Source organism: Carcharhinus amblyrhynchos, chromosome 1 (assembly GCF_965287045.1).
Source record: "Carcharhinus amblyrhynchos chromosome 1, sCarAmb.v2.hapA, whole genome shotgun sequence".
Taxonomy (NCBI): domain Eukaryota; kingdom Metazoa; phylum Chordata; class Chondrichthyes; order Carcharhiniformes; family Carcharhinidae; genus Carcharhinus; species Carcharhinus amblyrhynchos.
Genome location: NC_137324.1, coordinates 23,510,759 through 23,525,649, shown reverse-complemented (window position 1 = coordinate 23,525,649; position 14,891 = coordinate 23,510,759). Strand labels below are relative to the sequence as shown.

The 14,891-nt window shown below is 45.0% G+C and overlaps 1 protein-coding gene across 5 annotated transcripts in view; it reads right to left on the bottom strand.

Moving 5' to 3' along the window:
• The window catches only part of reep1 (receptor accessory protein 1), an 82,919-nt gene that overhangs the window by 50,867 nt on the left and 17,161 nt on the right, over positions 1 to 14,891 (bottom strand). For all 5 annotated transcript variants that reach the window (XM_080198190.1, XM_080198013.1, XM_080197941.1 and 2 more), the window contains exons 2-3: positions 6,414 to 6,486; positions 3,097 to 3,173 (exon numbers count right to left, since the gene is read on the bottom strand). In XM_080198190.1, coding sequence (XP_080054316.1) covers positions 3,097 to 3,173; positions 6,414 to 6,486 — 150 coding nt within the window. The remainder of the gene's footprint in view (positions 1 to 3,096; positions 3,174 to 6,413; positions 6,487 to 14,891) is intronic.

Genomic DNA, 14,891 nt, shown 5'->3' with positions numbered 1-14,891 from the left:
TGGTAGGCCAAAGGGCCTGCCCTATGATGTACTGTTCTTTGTTCTTTATCTCCCGATGCAAATTTTTACTCAGGTTGGATTTACTTGAAACCTATCTTAGCTTGGTCACCTCCACTTCAAATGTCCGCTCTTACACTTCGCCATTTTGATGATTTAAACCTTTCAGCCTAACTGTTTTGAGCTTAATTCAATTAGTAACTCACACACATACATACAAACAAACACACACACAAACACTGCCCCCACAAGCCTGCTTCACAGTACAACACCACAGTAATATTGAAAAGAAAATGATATTTTCTTCACATATATATATATACATATATCAAAAATAAATCATCCAGTGGACATGAGAAAAATATTGTGTCTCTTGCCAACGCAAGATATCTGGACAAGATGGCCGCTGTTACCCAACTGTTATATGCAATAGTTCAGACATGTGCAAAAATCCAATGACATCATGCGTGTTAGGCTGGCAGAGAAATGGAATCCTGACATCAATTTCAGAAAATTTAATCCTCCCACATGGGGAAAGAAAATGCTTTCCCGTCCTTGGGAAATCTCCACCCCTGAGGTCTGGGCTGTGTGTCGAGCGCAGAAAGCCCTAGGAAAAGCTGCAGCCAAGAAGAAGTGATGTTAATATTGTGGCTGAAGGGCTGTGGTAGGTAAAATGTTAGAATCTGTCATTAAGGAGGAAATTGCGAGGCATCTTGAAGGGAATTGCTTGATAGAGCAGACGCAGCACGGTTTCATTAAAGGGAAGTCGTGTCTGACAAATTTACTGGAGTTCTATGAGGATGTGTCTAGGGCGGTGGATAGAGGAGAGCCGGTGGATGTGGTCTTTCTAGATTTTCAGAAGGCGTTTGACAAAGTACCTCACAAGAGGTTATTGCAGAAGGTCGAGGGACATGGAGTTGGGGGTAGGGTGTTAGCGTGGATAGAGGATTGGTTGTCAAATAGGAGGCAGAGAGTGGGGATCAACGGGTGCTATTCGGATTGGCGGATGGTGACTAGTGGGGTGCCCCAGGGGTCGGTGCTGGGGCCTCAGCTTTTTACCATTTATATAGATGATCTGGAGGAGGGAACCAAGTGTAGGGTGTCGAAATTTGCTGATGACACCAAGATTGGGGGAACGGCAAATTGTGCGGAGGGTGTGGAGAGTCTGCAGAAGGATCTAGATAGGCTGGGCGAATGGGCCAGGAAATGGCAAATGGAATTTAATGTTGGCAAGTGTGAGGTGGTCCACTTTGGTAGGAAGAATGGTAGGAAGGACTATTACTTACGGGGCGAAAAACTGCAGCAGGCGACGGTGCAGAGGGACCTCGGGGTCCTTGTGCATGAGTCGCAAAAACCCAGCTTGCAAGTGCAGCAGGTGGTCAGGAAGGCGAATGGGATGCTGGCCTTCATAGCGAGGGGGATTGAATATAAAAGTAGGGAGGTCTTGCTGCAGCTGTATAGGGCATTGGTGAGGCCGCAGCTGGAGTACTGTGTGCAGTTTTGGGCGCCGCACCTGCGCAAAGATATTTTGGCCTTGGAGGGAGTGCAGAGGAGGTTTACTAGGCTGATACCGGAGTTGAGGGGGTTGAGCTATGAGGAGAGGCTGAATAAACTGGGCTTGTACTCGTTAGAGTTTTGAAGAATGAGGGGAGATCTCATTGAGACGTATAAGATGATGAATGGGATGGATAGGATAGAGGTGGAAAGACTCTTCCCGCTCAAAAAAGACAGTAGGACTAGGGGGCACAGCCTCAAGATAAAAGGGGGGCGGTTTAGAACGGAGTTGAGGAGGAACTTCTTCACTCAAAGGGTGGTGAATCTCTGGAATTCTCTGCCCGTTGAAGCGGTGGAGGCTGCCTCGCTAAATATTTTTAAGACGCGGGTTGATGGGTTTTTGATAAGAGAGGGGATTAAGGGTTATGGGGAGAGGGCGGGAAAGTGGAACTGAGCAGTGACAGATCAGCCATGATCTTATTGAATGGCGGGGCAGGCTCGAAGGGCTAGATGGCCTACTCCTGCTCCTATTTCTTATGTTCTTATGTTCTTATGAGTGTGGTCTGAGGCAGATTGAGGTGGGGGAACTTCTGGAGAAGCTGAAACAATGGACCATGTTGGGGTCACGTGTGATTACATTGGGCAGGATTTTCCAATCTCGTGTCCCAAGGCTGGAAATTCCCACCCAAGATCAACAGACTTTTAACTGGTCCACTGAATGTTCTTCCGTTACAATTCTCACAATGTCAGGATAAGAGAATCTCACCCATAATTAAACATCAACATTCCTCTAACAGTTAGTATTACATTAAATGCCCAGTTTATTATTTCCCTTTCCCAATTTTATACAAGAAGGAGTTTCTCACTGGAAGGAGATGAGGTGGTAAAATTGAGATGGGACTGATGTATGAGGAGAGATTGATGAGGTTAGGATTCTTTTCGCTGGAGTTCAGATGCATGAGGGAGGATCTAGTAGAGACTTATAAAATTCTAACAGCAGTAGACATGATGGGTGCAGGGAGGATGTTCCAGATAGTTGGGAAGTCCAGAACCAGGGGTCACAGGATTCAGGGTAGACCATTTAGGACGGAGATGAGGAGACATTTCTTCACCTGAAGAGTCTCTGGAATTCATTATCACAGGAAGTAGCTGATGCCGGAACACTGAATGTATTAAAGAGGCGTCTGGATATAGCACTTGGGGCAAATGGGATCAAAGTTATGGGGAGAAAGCAGGAGTAGGCTATTGAGTTGGGCGATCAGCCACGATTGTGCTGAAAGGTGGAGCAGGCTTGAAAGGCCAAATGGCCTCCTCCTGCTCCGATCTTCTATGTTTCTATGTTAAAAGGAATGCACACTTCCTGGTATCAGGGCCATAGTGCTGGCCCTCGCTCCTACATCTCACCCAGGGTAAAACACTGGAACTGCACATACATGGCAACAAATGCAACCTCAGCAAATTCAGAGTTGGTGCTGGGGTTTTGGAGTTAGTGCACCATGAGCAAGGGAGGGGTCTCACCACTCGTACATGATCCACAATTTGATATATGTTGACAATCTGTGCTGGGCCACCATTAAATAACAACAATAATACAATCTGCCTTACCAGGAGAGAAATAGATCTGTGAAGGTTTCTGCTGTGGTGAACAGTGCAAATATGATCCAGTACATCATCCATTTTACCTAGTTTGTCAAGACAAATATAAAACAAGGTTTGATTAAACTACATCCTGCCAAAGACATGAATGCAAAATAGAAATTGCCGCTACAGACAATTATAACACATGCTTCCCATGGCTTTTCTGAATTTGTTCATGGGAAGTGGATGTTGTAAGCCTATTTTTTAGCCATTCCTAACAGTCCTTGCAAAGGTGGTGGCGAGCTGCCTTATGAACTGCTGCAGTCCATGTGATAAAGCTGCTTCCACAGTGCTGCGAGGGAGGGAGTTCCTGGACTTTGACCCAGCCACAGTGAGGGAAAGGTGATATATTTCCAAGTCAGAATGGTGAGTGACTTGAAGGGAAACTTGCAGGTAGTGATGTTCCCATGTATCTGCTGCCCTTGTCCTTCTAGGTGGGACAGATGGTTGGTTTGGGGGAGATTTAAACATGGGGTTCTGCAGAATTTTACTTCATGTTAAACAGTTTGATACATCCTTTCAGATTTATCACCAGTTGGACAATCTCACTACAGAAGCTGATTTTTTTTTCACTGATCCAGGAGCAGGTCTGGTCACTTTTTTTACGTGTAATAGAAACAACAGCTGTAGTTTTAAATGAAACAAGGGTGAATTGGAGTGTATTTACACAGTTCTTCTCATTAGATTCTGACTTCAAGGGAAACTTCAAGTTTTTTTTAATTCATTCGTGGGACATGGCCATCACTGGCTGGCCAGCATTTACTGGCCATCCTTAGTTGCCCTTGAGAAGGTGGCGGTGAGCTGCCTTCTTGAATTGCTGCAGTCTACATGTTGTGGGTTGAACAACATTGGCATTAGGGAGGGAATTCCAGGATTTTGATCCAGTGATCGAAAATTGATGCTAACTTATTGTTTTCCCAATGTTCCCAATCCCAACTCATTTCAACTGCAGATAGGCTACCGTAAAAGTAAGTCTCCATATCCGAATATCAGATATATTGAGGGAAACAATTACAATTGCAGATAGGGATGTTTTACTGCAATTGTATAGGGCATTGGTGAGGCCACACCTGGAGTATTGTGTGTAGTTTTGGCATCCTTATCTGAGGAAGGATGTCCTTGCTACAGAGAGGTTTACTAGGCTGATTCCTGGGATGGCAGGTCTGTCATATGTCATATGACTAAGTCAGTTAGGATTATATTTACTGGAGTTTAGGAGAGTGAGAGGGGGTCTCATAGAAACTTATAAAATTCTAACAAGATTAGACAGGGTAGATTCAGAAAGAATGTTCCCAACAGTGGAGGAGTCCAGAACTAGGGGTCATAGTTTGACGATAGGGGGTAAACCTTTTAGAACTGAGGTGAGGAGAAATTTCTTCACCCAGAAGGTGGTGAATGTGTGTAATTCACTACCTCAGAAAGTAGCTGAGGCCAAAACATTGTCTGATTTCAGGAAGAAATTAGGTATAGCTCTTGGGGATCAGGATATTCAAATCGGATGATCAAGCTGAATGGTGGAGTAGGCTCGAAGGGCCAAATGGCCTACTCCTGCTTCTAGTTTCAATGTTTCTATGTAACACTTTGGGGTGGAGTTTTCCCATCTGGGACTAAGGATCGTGGCGGGAGCATGGATGGGTAATGTTCCCCGCTGCACAGGCCAAAGGGAAACTTTACCATAGCTTTCTGGCCCAACTTCATCAGCTATACATCCAAGGGTTTAGCGCCACAGTCCACGATGGGGCACGCTTGATTGTGCACGCATTTTTAAAATGCACCCAGCATCACTGACCCACCATTCAAGAAAGAAGACGAATTTCTAAAACAGAAGATGGACCTTTTGGAAAAGACGATGGGTTTCCAGAAATCCCAAACCCTCACCCTGCCTTCTCATCTAATGGCAGCATTAAATATTGAACAACCATATTGTAGATAATGCTCCCACAGGTTAATTTGATGTCAGTGAGTGAATGAAGTATGATTGTGTCCGTTAAAGCATTCTTAACTTGATAGTTCTAATCCACTTCTTTCATCTCCCAAAGGACCTTCAAAAATCCAGCAGGAGGGAATGCATGTAGAAGATGGTGGCTCGTCCACCCTGAGGGTACACCACCACACGACTCATGCAGACTTCAGTGGAACTGGCAAGGAAGACTGGTGGCTTTTCACCTGGGGGCTCACAGGTCACAAGTGAGCAAGAGTGAGGGCAGATGGTGGAGACAGGGGCAGCAGTGGAGAGAACAGGGCGCTCCAGGCTCTGCTGAGCTGCCCAGACGCTGAAGCCCAGGGTTGCCAATGAAGGAGGAGACGTCTGGAGTAGCAGCAGAGAATTTGTGATGAACTGGTAAGTGTGGTAGGTGTTCCTGTGGCCCTGTGCAGAGAGGTTGGAGGAACTACTCTCAGGCATGGATAGCAGGTCTTTGCCAAGGTGTCTACTTCCACAGAAAGCATAGCTACCTGTGTGGACCATCAAATGTGACAGTCAAATACAAGCACACAGCCATCACCAATCGCCTGCACACTATGAATACCAGCTTAACTGTGATGACTGATAACCTAACCGTGACCATTCATTGATTTGCAGTTAAGTATCCTCCAGCTCATTGCTGTCAGGGAAGTGTGGCGGGGCCTTGAGAGAGATGATGGTAAAAAGGTGGTGGCAGGTTTTTGCAGGCTGTTGAAACAAATCCTCCTGCCAAGTGGACTTTGTGGTCACACCTTACCCAGCGGCTGTCAAAGTCAACGCCCCTCTTGTTGTGTATTTGCCAGTTTTTTATAGTGGTGCCTCTGGCCAGCAGGTGGCAATGGTGGCGGAAGAGCACCGAGCAGAGGGGAACCGGATGGCCCGTGTGCGACAATGTCTTTGACAAGCTGAGGGCAGAGCCAGATGCAGTGAGGCGAGGGGGAAAGCAGCCAGGACAAAGCCAGGACTTGGGAGTGGTAGTGTGGCAGGAACCTCGGGCAGCTTGACGCTCCTGAGGGCAGCTGAAGAGCCAGGAAGGGGACTGGGACTTGGTTACACTGACTGGTAGCAACTCTGCATCTGAGGATCCTGCTGGAGGCAGACAGGAGTCGGACCTTATTGTCACTGGGTCAAAATTCCCAAACAGCACTGTAGGTGTACCTACACAGGAACTGCAGTGTTTCAACAAGGCAGCTCACCACCACCTTCTCAAGGACAATTACAGATGGACAATAAATTCTGGTCTAGCCAGTGACACCCACATCCCATGGAACACTTGAAAAAAAAAACGGCCATTATTGCAAGAATTTTTATGATTACTTACATATTCTTTGACATTCTTTGTTTTTACAGCCTTGTAGGATGAATATGCTGGATAAAGTGTGCCAAAAATCAGCCTGGAAAATAAAACCTCAATTGGAATAATGTGCATCACACATCACAAAAGTAACTTCAGATCAAAGGCAGTTGATTAAAGTTCAGCCGCCACTTGGCAACAATTTGGAGCCATTATAAAAAGGAAAATCTTGCTTTTTATAGAGTCAGATGAGTGCTTGACAAATATAGCAATGCATTACAATGTTTAAGATGTTATATATATTGCTGGGGCATCACAGAATCCTTATTGCAGAGGGGGAGGCCATTCAGCCCATTGAATCTGTACCGACCACAATCCCATCCAGGCCCTATTCCCATTACCCCACACATTTACCCTGCTAATCCCTCTGACACTAAGGGTCAGTTTAGCTTGGCCAATCAACCTGATCCGCACATCTCTGAAGTGTGGGAGGAAACCAGAGCACCCGGAGGAAACCCAAGCAAACCCGGGGAGGAAGCGCGGACTCCACACAGGAAGTGGCCTGACGCTGGAATTTAACCTGGGTGCCTGGCACTGTGAGGCAATAATGCCAACCAGCACCTGCTATGCAGTGCGTAGTCTTCACACATTCAATTTACTCTGGTAACAGCAGTGTCAACCTGCATTTCTGTAGTGACATTAATTAACATGGTGAATTCCAAGAGTGTTATTGAGCACAACTGACACCAAGCAATGCGGAAAAATTGAACGGACATCTGTTGACAAGGTTGTCGAAAGAAGCAGGATTCGAGGAAAAAGAAAATCTGGAATTAAGAATCTACTGATGATCATGAAACCATTCCTGATTGCTGGAAAAACGCACCCGGTTTGCTAACACGCTTCAGCGAAGGGAATTTGCCATTCTTACTTGGTCTGACCTACATGTGACTCCAGAGCCACAGCTCTATGATTGACCCTCATCTGCCATCAGGTAACTAGGGATGGACAGTAACTGCCGGCCAGCCAGCGATGCTCACGTCCCATGAATGAATGAACGAAAAAAGGAGCTTTTCAAAGGAGAAAAGAGAGGCAGAGAGGTTCCTGGAGGGAATTCCAGAGCTCCGATCCCAGGCAGCTGAAAGCTTGGCCACCATTAGTGGAGTGATTAAAACTGGCACCGCACAAGAGGCCAGAATTGGAAGAGCGTAAAGATTTGGGAGGGTTGTAGGGCTGGAAGTGGTTGCAAAGACTGAGAGGGGCGAGAACGTGAAGAGATTTGGAAACAACGATGAGATAACTGGAGAATTTTGGCCCATCAGGTGGCGCAGTGGTTAGCACTGCTGCCTCACACCACCAAGGAGTTGGGTTCAATTCCAGCCTCGGGTGACAGTCTGTGTGGCATTTGCACATTCTCTCCGTATCTGTGTAGATTTCCTCTGGGTGCTCACACGATTCATGGATTGGCTGCGATAAATTGCTGGCGGGTTTCTTAGGTGCAGTTTTGGGCGCCGCACCTGCGCAAGGATATTTTGGCCTTGGAGGGAGTGCAAAGGAGGTTTACTAGGCTGATACCGGACTTGAGGGGGTTGAGCTATGAGGAGAGGCTGAATAAACTAGGCTTGTACTCGTTAGAGTTTAGAAGAATGAGGGGAGATCTCATTGAGACGTATAAGATGATGAATGGGATGGATAGGATAGAGGTGGAGAGACTCTTCCCGCTCAAAAAAGACAGTAGGACTAGGGGGCACAGCCTCAAGATAAAGGGGAGGCGGTTTAGAACGGAGTTGAGGAGGAACTTCTTCACTCAAAGGGTGGTGAATCTCTGGAATTCTCTGCCCGTTGAAGTGGTGGAGGCTGCCTCGCTAAATATTTTTAAGAAGCGGGTTGATGGGTTCTTGATAAGAGAGGGGATTAAGGGTTATGGGGAGAGGGCGGGAAAGTGGAACTGAGCCACAACAGATCAGCCATGATCTTATTGAATGGCGGGGCAGGCTCGAAGGGCTAGATGGCCTACTCCTGCTCCTATTTCTTATGTTCTTATGTTCTTATGTTCAAACGGGGGGTGGTGCAGTGGGGCAGGATGGTGGGAATGAAATAGAACAAATGGAATTCCCCTGAGTTCTCATTCCTCCGAATTCCCATTCACCCAACCTATCGGCAATTTAATGCTGGCATTGGCAAGGCTACAGATGGGCTGCATGCCCTTGTCTCAAATAAGGTACTTACATAGCCAATTATTGACTACCTAAGGGCCAATTCTTGTCCACTCTTGATTTTTAGACTGGCAGGAGGGTTTCCCTGGAGTAAGGAATCAGGCTTTGGGGCGGGTGGCTCCATCACGAGCCCCTTTCTAATTTCAGATGCCTTCCCCCACCCTCAATCCCCTCCCCCATCCAAGTTCCAATGGCTGATGGACCTCCCTCTGACACTTAGTCTGCAGGGCGGTACGGTAGCACAGTGGTTAGCACTGCTGTTTCACAGCTCTGGGGATCTGTGTTCGATTCCCAGCTTGGGTCCACTGTCTGTGTGGAGTTTGCACATTCTCCTCATGTCTGTGTGGGTTTCCTCCGGGTGCTCTGGTTTCCTCCCACAGTCCAAAGATATGTGGGTTAGGTTGATTGGCCATGCTAAAATTGCCCGTAGGTGTCCTGAGATGTGTAGGTTAGAGGGATTAGCGGGTAAGTGTACAGGGATATGGGGGTAGGGCCTGGACAGGATTGTGGTCAGTGCAGACTCAATGGGCCCAATGGCCTCTTTCGGCACTGTAGGATTTCTATGATATATCAGGGCTAAATTGGAATTTTCATCCCCAAAGTTACAAACACAGAAAGCGGTCAGAGCAGGTCTCCGTCTGTGCAGTGTAAAGGCAATTGTATCAACCTTTTGAGACTCCTTTCTCCCTCATTACCAGCATTGTTCTCAAACATTGTAAATCAAACACATGAGCTAAAGTCCACATTAAAATAAATAAAGGATCTGGGAAGTGTATTCCAGTGTGCCTCGAACGTGCTTTACGATATCTTGAGGTTACAGAACACTGACACTCTGTTCTTTCCTTTCTCCTTTTCCTCTTTGTGTCTCCACGTTATTTTTTTGCCTGTGTAAGCAAACTGAAAATCTAGTTTAAGGTCAATGTTCTGTGTAATACAGACGCTCATTGTAAAGAACAAGTGTTCAGTAAATGCCCTAAGGCAGGCATTTCAGCTGCAAAGTCTTACACAGTGATGCATATGGCAAAGGAAATAATACATATGGCTGGAGACAGAAACAATTGCCTGCCCTTCAGATGATCCCATCTGAACCCAAGTAGACCAGGCAGTTCACAATGCGGCTGTTACTCTGACTAACACATTATATTCTCTACTAGACTCATTAAGTCCCTTGTTCCCAACTTTCCAGAGTCACATCAAGGGGCGTCCAAAACACATTAGAATATGTCGATGCAGCTATTAACCCTGTAAACATTTATCTGCATCATGATTTAGACGCTGATGTGTTTGACCATGAGTGGGTGAATCCCAGATAATTTCCCATTACTTTTCAGAATTGTCTGATTACACACCGGTCAAAGAGAAAATGTTCCTCATCTTGTACGTGACGCATACCCTGTATGTTGTTGCAATCATAACGTATGTTTGGGTGGAATTTATTTATGCAACAAACATCGTTGGATCTGCATCCAACTATTTTTGAGCTGATTTTGCTTTGCTTTCTTGTTTTCTGAAGGGTCATTGCTCCTTGGAGATAAGGGGGACAGGTCAGTGAAGGATTCACAGCAGCACCCCCTCCCTCCCCCAACACAAGGGCTCCCCCACCCCCACCGTGTGCGCACACACACACACACACAGACACACACACACAGACACACACACACACACACGTTGTGACATTCCCTGGGGCCATTACCTGACTGAGCATTTCCTCTCTCCTTGTTTTAGGGACCAGATCAGAAACGCTGAGGTCTATTATAAAATGAGCCTAGACCCCTATTTTGTTTGATTTTGGCGTTGGTACAAGCACAAGATGTTTTGCTCCAGGTGTGATTCTACTGATCCACTAGATAGTTTTTATTAAAACAAACTTTATTTAAGATCACAGTTAGAATATAACAAAAAAATCCACATAACTTTTACCAATTAAAGTACTTAAACACAACAAAATAGAAATATCAAGAGATATCTACCTCTATAATTGCAATTTAAGAACATAATAAGAACATAAGAAATAGGAGCAGGAGTAGGCCATCTAGCCCTTCGAGCCTGCCCCGCCATTCAATAAGATCATGGCTGATCTGTTGTGGCTCAGTTCCACTTTCCCGCCCTCTCCCCATAACCCTTAATCCCCCCTCTTATCAAAAACCCATCAACCCGCGTCTTAAAAATATTTAGTGAGGCAGCCTCCACCACTTCAACGGGCAGAGAATTCCAGAGATTCACCACCCTTTGAGTGAAGAAGTTCCTCCTCAACTCCGTTCTAAACCGCCTCCCCTTTATCTTGAGGCTGTGCCCCCTAGTCCTACTGTCTTTTTTGAGTGGGAAGAGTCTCTCCACCTCTATCCTATCCATCCCATTCATCATCTTATACGTCTCAATGAGATCTCCCCTCATTCTTCTAAACTCTAACGAGTACAAGCCTAGTTTATTCAGCCTCTCCTCATAGCTCAACCCCCTCAACTCTGGTATCAGCCTAGTAAACCTCCTCTGCACTCCCTCCAAGGCCAAAATATCTTTGCGCAGGTGCGGCGCCCAAAACTGCACACAGTACTCCAGCTGCGGCCTCACACATACATTCTTCTTCATAACCAATTAGCACCTAAAACAGATATGCTCACATGGATGCTAGATTTCCAGCCTTTTAACCCTTCGGGACAGATAGAAAAAGACTTCTGATTCCCAAACAGCAGTTTCCAGAGAAATATCTACCTTCCAGCAGCAGAACTTCTGAAAAGGAGATATATTTTCTGGAAGATCCCAGTCTCCAATCTCCAGAGAGAAAGAAAGAGACAGACAGAGCTATTTCTTCTTCCTCCAGCTCCCAGACAGCAACTGATCTGGGTTTCTCTCTGTGAGCCTAGCCTTACCAGTCACATGACCTTACTTGTCAATCAACCAAATCAAGCCCCACTCTGAAAAACCCCAGGAGAAAACACTAATATAACAATTCTGCATTAGTCCAGAATAAAACAAACATTTCAACAATTAAGATCAATTATGCTGCTGAAGTAACAGCATGGGCTGCTGGGTACAGTTAAGCGGCACTGATAATAAAACTGCTAAAACAAATCCTGTACAAGAAACATGACACAAATACACTACTTAAAGGCACATTTGTGTTTCCCAGAATGCACACCTTGCATTTGATATCTTTATTGGGTGTGTTAGTTTGTCACAAGGACAGGTTCCCACTTTGGTTTTTGTCAGGATCGACTTCCTGTTTGTCCCTATGGTTACACCTTTGGATGTTATGTGACTGCAGCATTTCTTTAAGTAAGCAATTAAAAAATGACTCACTGTTCAGCAACAATGTGTGTGGACCACAGGAACAGCCAGGGTGATTAGGGATGGGCAATAATACTGGCCTTGTCAGTAATGCCCACATCCCATGAATGAAAGGAACAAAAAATTAGCAGTTCAAAGCAAAAAACAGAATTAATAAATGTCACCAAATCAAATGTCAACCAAGATGGCCCTCTTCCTTGTTCTCAAAAACCAGTTTGAATGTTAAACTTCCAATAAATCACCTCAGAATCTTTTTTGCAAATCAAACGAGTCTTTTCTTCCTCAGGCTTTTTGTGACATAAATTGTTGATAAAGGAATCTTTCCTTTTGCCTCAGGAAATTACAAGGGTGTGAAGACAGAGTTGGCTAAAGTGGACTGGGGAAATGGTTGAAAGGTTAAGAGAAGCAGTGACAGGCGGTTAAGGGGATATTTCATAATTCTCAACAAAGAAATATTCTATTGAGATAGAAAGCTTATCAGAATGATACGCCATCCATGGGACAGCACAGTGGTTAGCACTGCTGCTTTACAGCTCCAGGGACCCAGGTTTGATTCCCAGCTTGGGTAACTGTCTGTGCAGAGTTTGCATGTTCTCCCTGTATCTGTGTGGGTTTCCTCCAGGTGTTCCGGTTTCCTCTCACAGTCTGAAGGACGTGCAGGTTAGGTGCTAAATTCTCTCTCAGTGTACCCGAACAGAAGCCAGAATGTAGCAACTAGGAGATTTTCACACTAACTTCATTGCAGCGTTAACGTAAGCCTACTTGTGACACTAATAAGTAAAATTTAAAACTTTACAAAGGAAGTTAAGGATAGTATCAAATTGAAAGAAAAGGCATGCAATGCTGCAAGGATTAATGGTAGGCCAGAAGATTGGGCAATTCTTATGAACCAACAAAAGATGGGGAAGATGACAGCCTAGTGATATTATTGCTATTAATCTAGATATTCAGCTAATGATCTTGGGACCTAGATTCGGGTTCCTAGAACATGGCAGATGGTGGAATTTGAAATCAATATAAAAAATAATCTGGAATTAAGAATCTACTGATGACTATGAAACCATTGTCGATTGTCGGAAAAACCCATCTGGTTCACTGATGTCCTTTAGGGAAAGAAATCTGCTGTCCTTACCTGGTCTGGCCTACATGTGACTCCAGAGTCTCAGCAATGTGGTTGACTCTCAACTGCCCTCAGGCAACTAGGGATGGGCAATAAATTCCGGCCAACCAGTGACACCCATGTCCCATGAATGAATAGAGAAAAACAAAGTATGACCAAAGATGAGAGTATGAGTATAGATGGATTGGGACTATTTTCTCTGGAGCATAGGGGACCTGGGGTGATCTTATAGAGGTCTATAAAATATTGAGGGGCATACATCAGTTAGATAATCAACATCTTTTCCCAAAGGTAGGGGAGTCTAAAACTAGAGGGCATAGGTTTAAGGTGAGAGGGGAGAGATACAAAAGGGTCCAGAGGGGCAATTTTTTCACACAGAGGGTGGTGAGTGTCTGGAACAAGCTGCCAGAGGTAGTAGTAGAGGCAGGTACAATTTTATCTTTTAAAAAAGCATTTAGACAGTTAAGTGGATACGATGGGTATAGAGGGATATGGGCCAAATACAGGCAATTGGGACTAGTTTGGTGGGTAAAAAAAGGGCGCAGGGACAAGTTGGGCCGAAGGGCCTGTTTCCATGATGTAAACCTCTATGATTCTATGAGAGAAAACTCACGAGAAATATAAAAATAGAAAGCAAGCCTATAAAAAGGAAAAGCGTGGCTAAATTAAGCCTTAGTTCCTTCGAGAATGAGACTGGGAAATTAATAATAGGAAGACAGGAAATGGCAGAGATGTTGAACAAATGTTTTGTATCAACCTTCACAAAACCATCCCAAGAACAGTATAAAATCGAGAGGCTAAAGCAAGGGAGCAGCTTCGAGCAATCATGATAACTGGAGAAAGTATTGGGAAAACTCACTAGGCTAAAGGCTGACCAGTCCCCTGGACCTAACAGGCTGCAATCCCAGGGTCTTAAAAGAAATGGCAGCAGAGATAAAAGGCTTATTGGTTGTAGTGTTTCAAAAGTCCCTAGATCCTGAAACGGTCTCAGTGGATTGGAAAACTGCAAGTGCAACACTTCAATTCGAGAAGGGGGGAGACAGAAAGCAGGAAACTGTCAGCCAGTTAGTCTCATTCCTGTCGGTGGAAAATTCTAGAATCCATTATTAAAGAGAAAGTAGCGGGATGCTTGGAAAATTAAAAGACAATCAGGCAGAGTCAGCAGGATTTTGTGAAAGGGAAAGCAGGGTGGATAAAAGGGAAACAGTAGATCTAATGTATTTAGATTTCCAAAAGGCATTTGACAAGGAACAACATAAAAGCTTATTGCTCAAGAGCTCATGGTGTTCGACATGGTATATTAGGAAGAAGGTCCATGATTTTCACCTAGCAATAGTGAAGGAATGGCGATATCGTCCCAAGTCAGGATAGTACGTGGCTTACAGAGGAACTTGTAGGTACTGGTGTTTGTATGAATCTGCTTCCCTTGTCCTGGGTGGTAAAGGTCATGTGTTTGGAAGGTACTATTGAAGGAGGAAGGTGCTGACATTGGAAGGTTGAGCAGATTGGGCCTCCTATCCTCACTGATGTTAAGAAGAACATAAGAACATAAGAAATAGGAGCAGGAGTAGGCCATCTAGCCCTTCGAGCCTGCCCCGCCATTCAATAAGATCATGGCTGATCTGTCGTGGCTCAGTTCCACTTTCCCGCCCTCTCCCCATAACCCTTAATCCCCTCTCTTAGGAGAGGTAATCTTATTGAAATATATTGGATTCTGAGGGGGCTTGACAAGGTAAATGCTGGGAGAATGTTTCCCATTCTAGAACCTAGAACTCGGGTGCCCAGACTAAAAATAAGAATTCCCCCATTCAAAACTGAGATAAGGAGAAATTATTTTCTCAGAGAACTGATATTCTTTGGAATTCTCTTTTGCAGAAAGCAATGGTG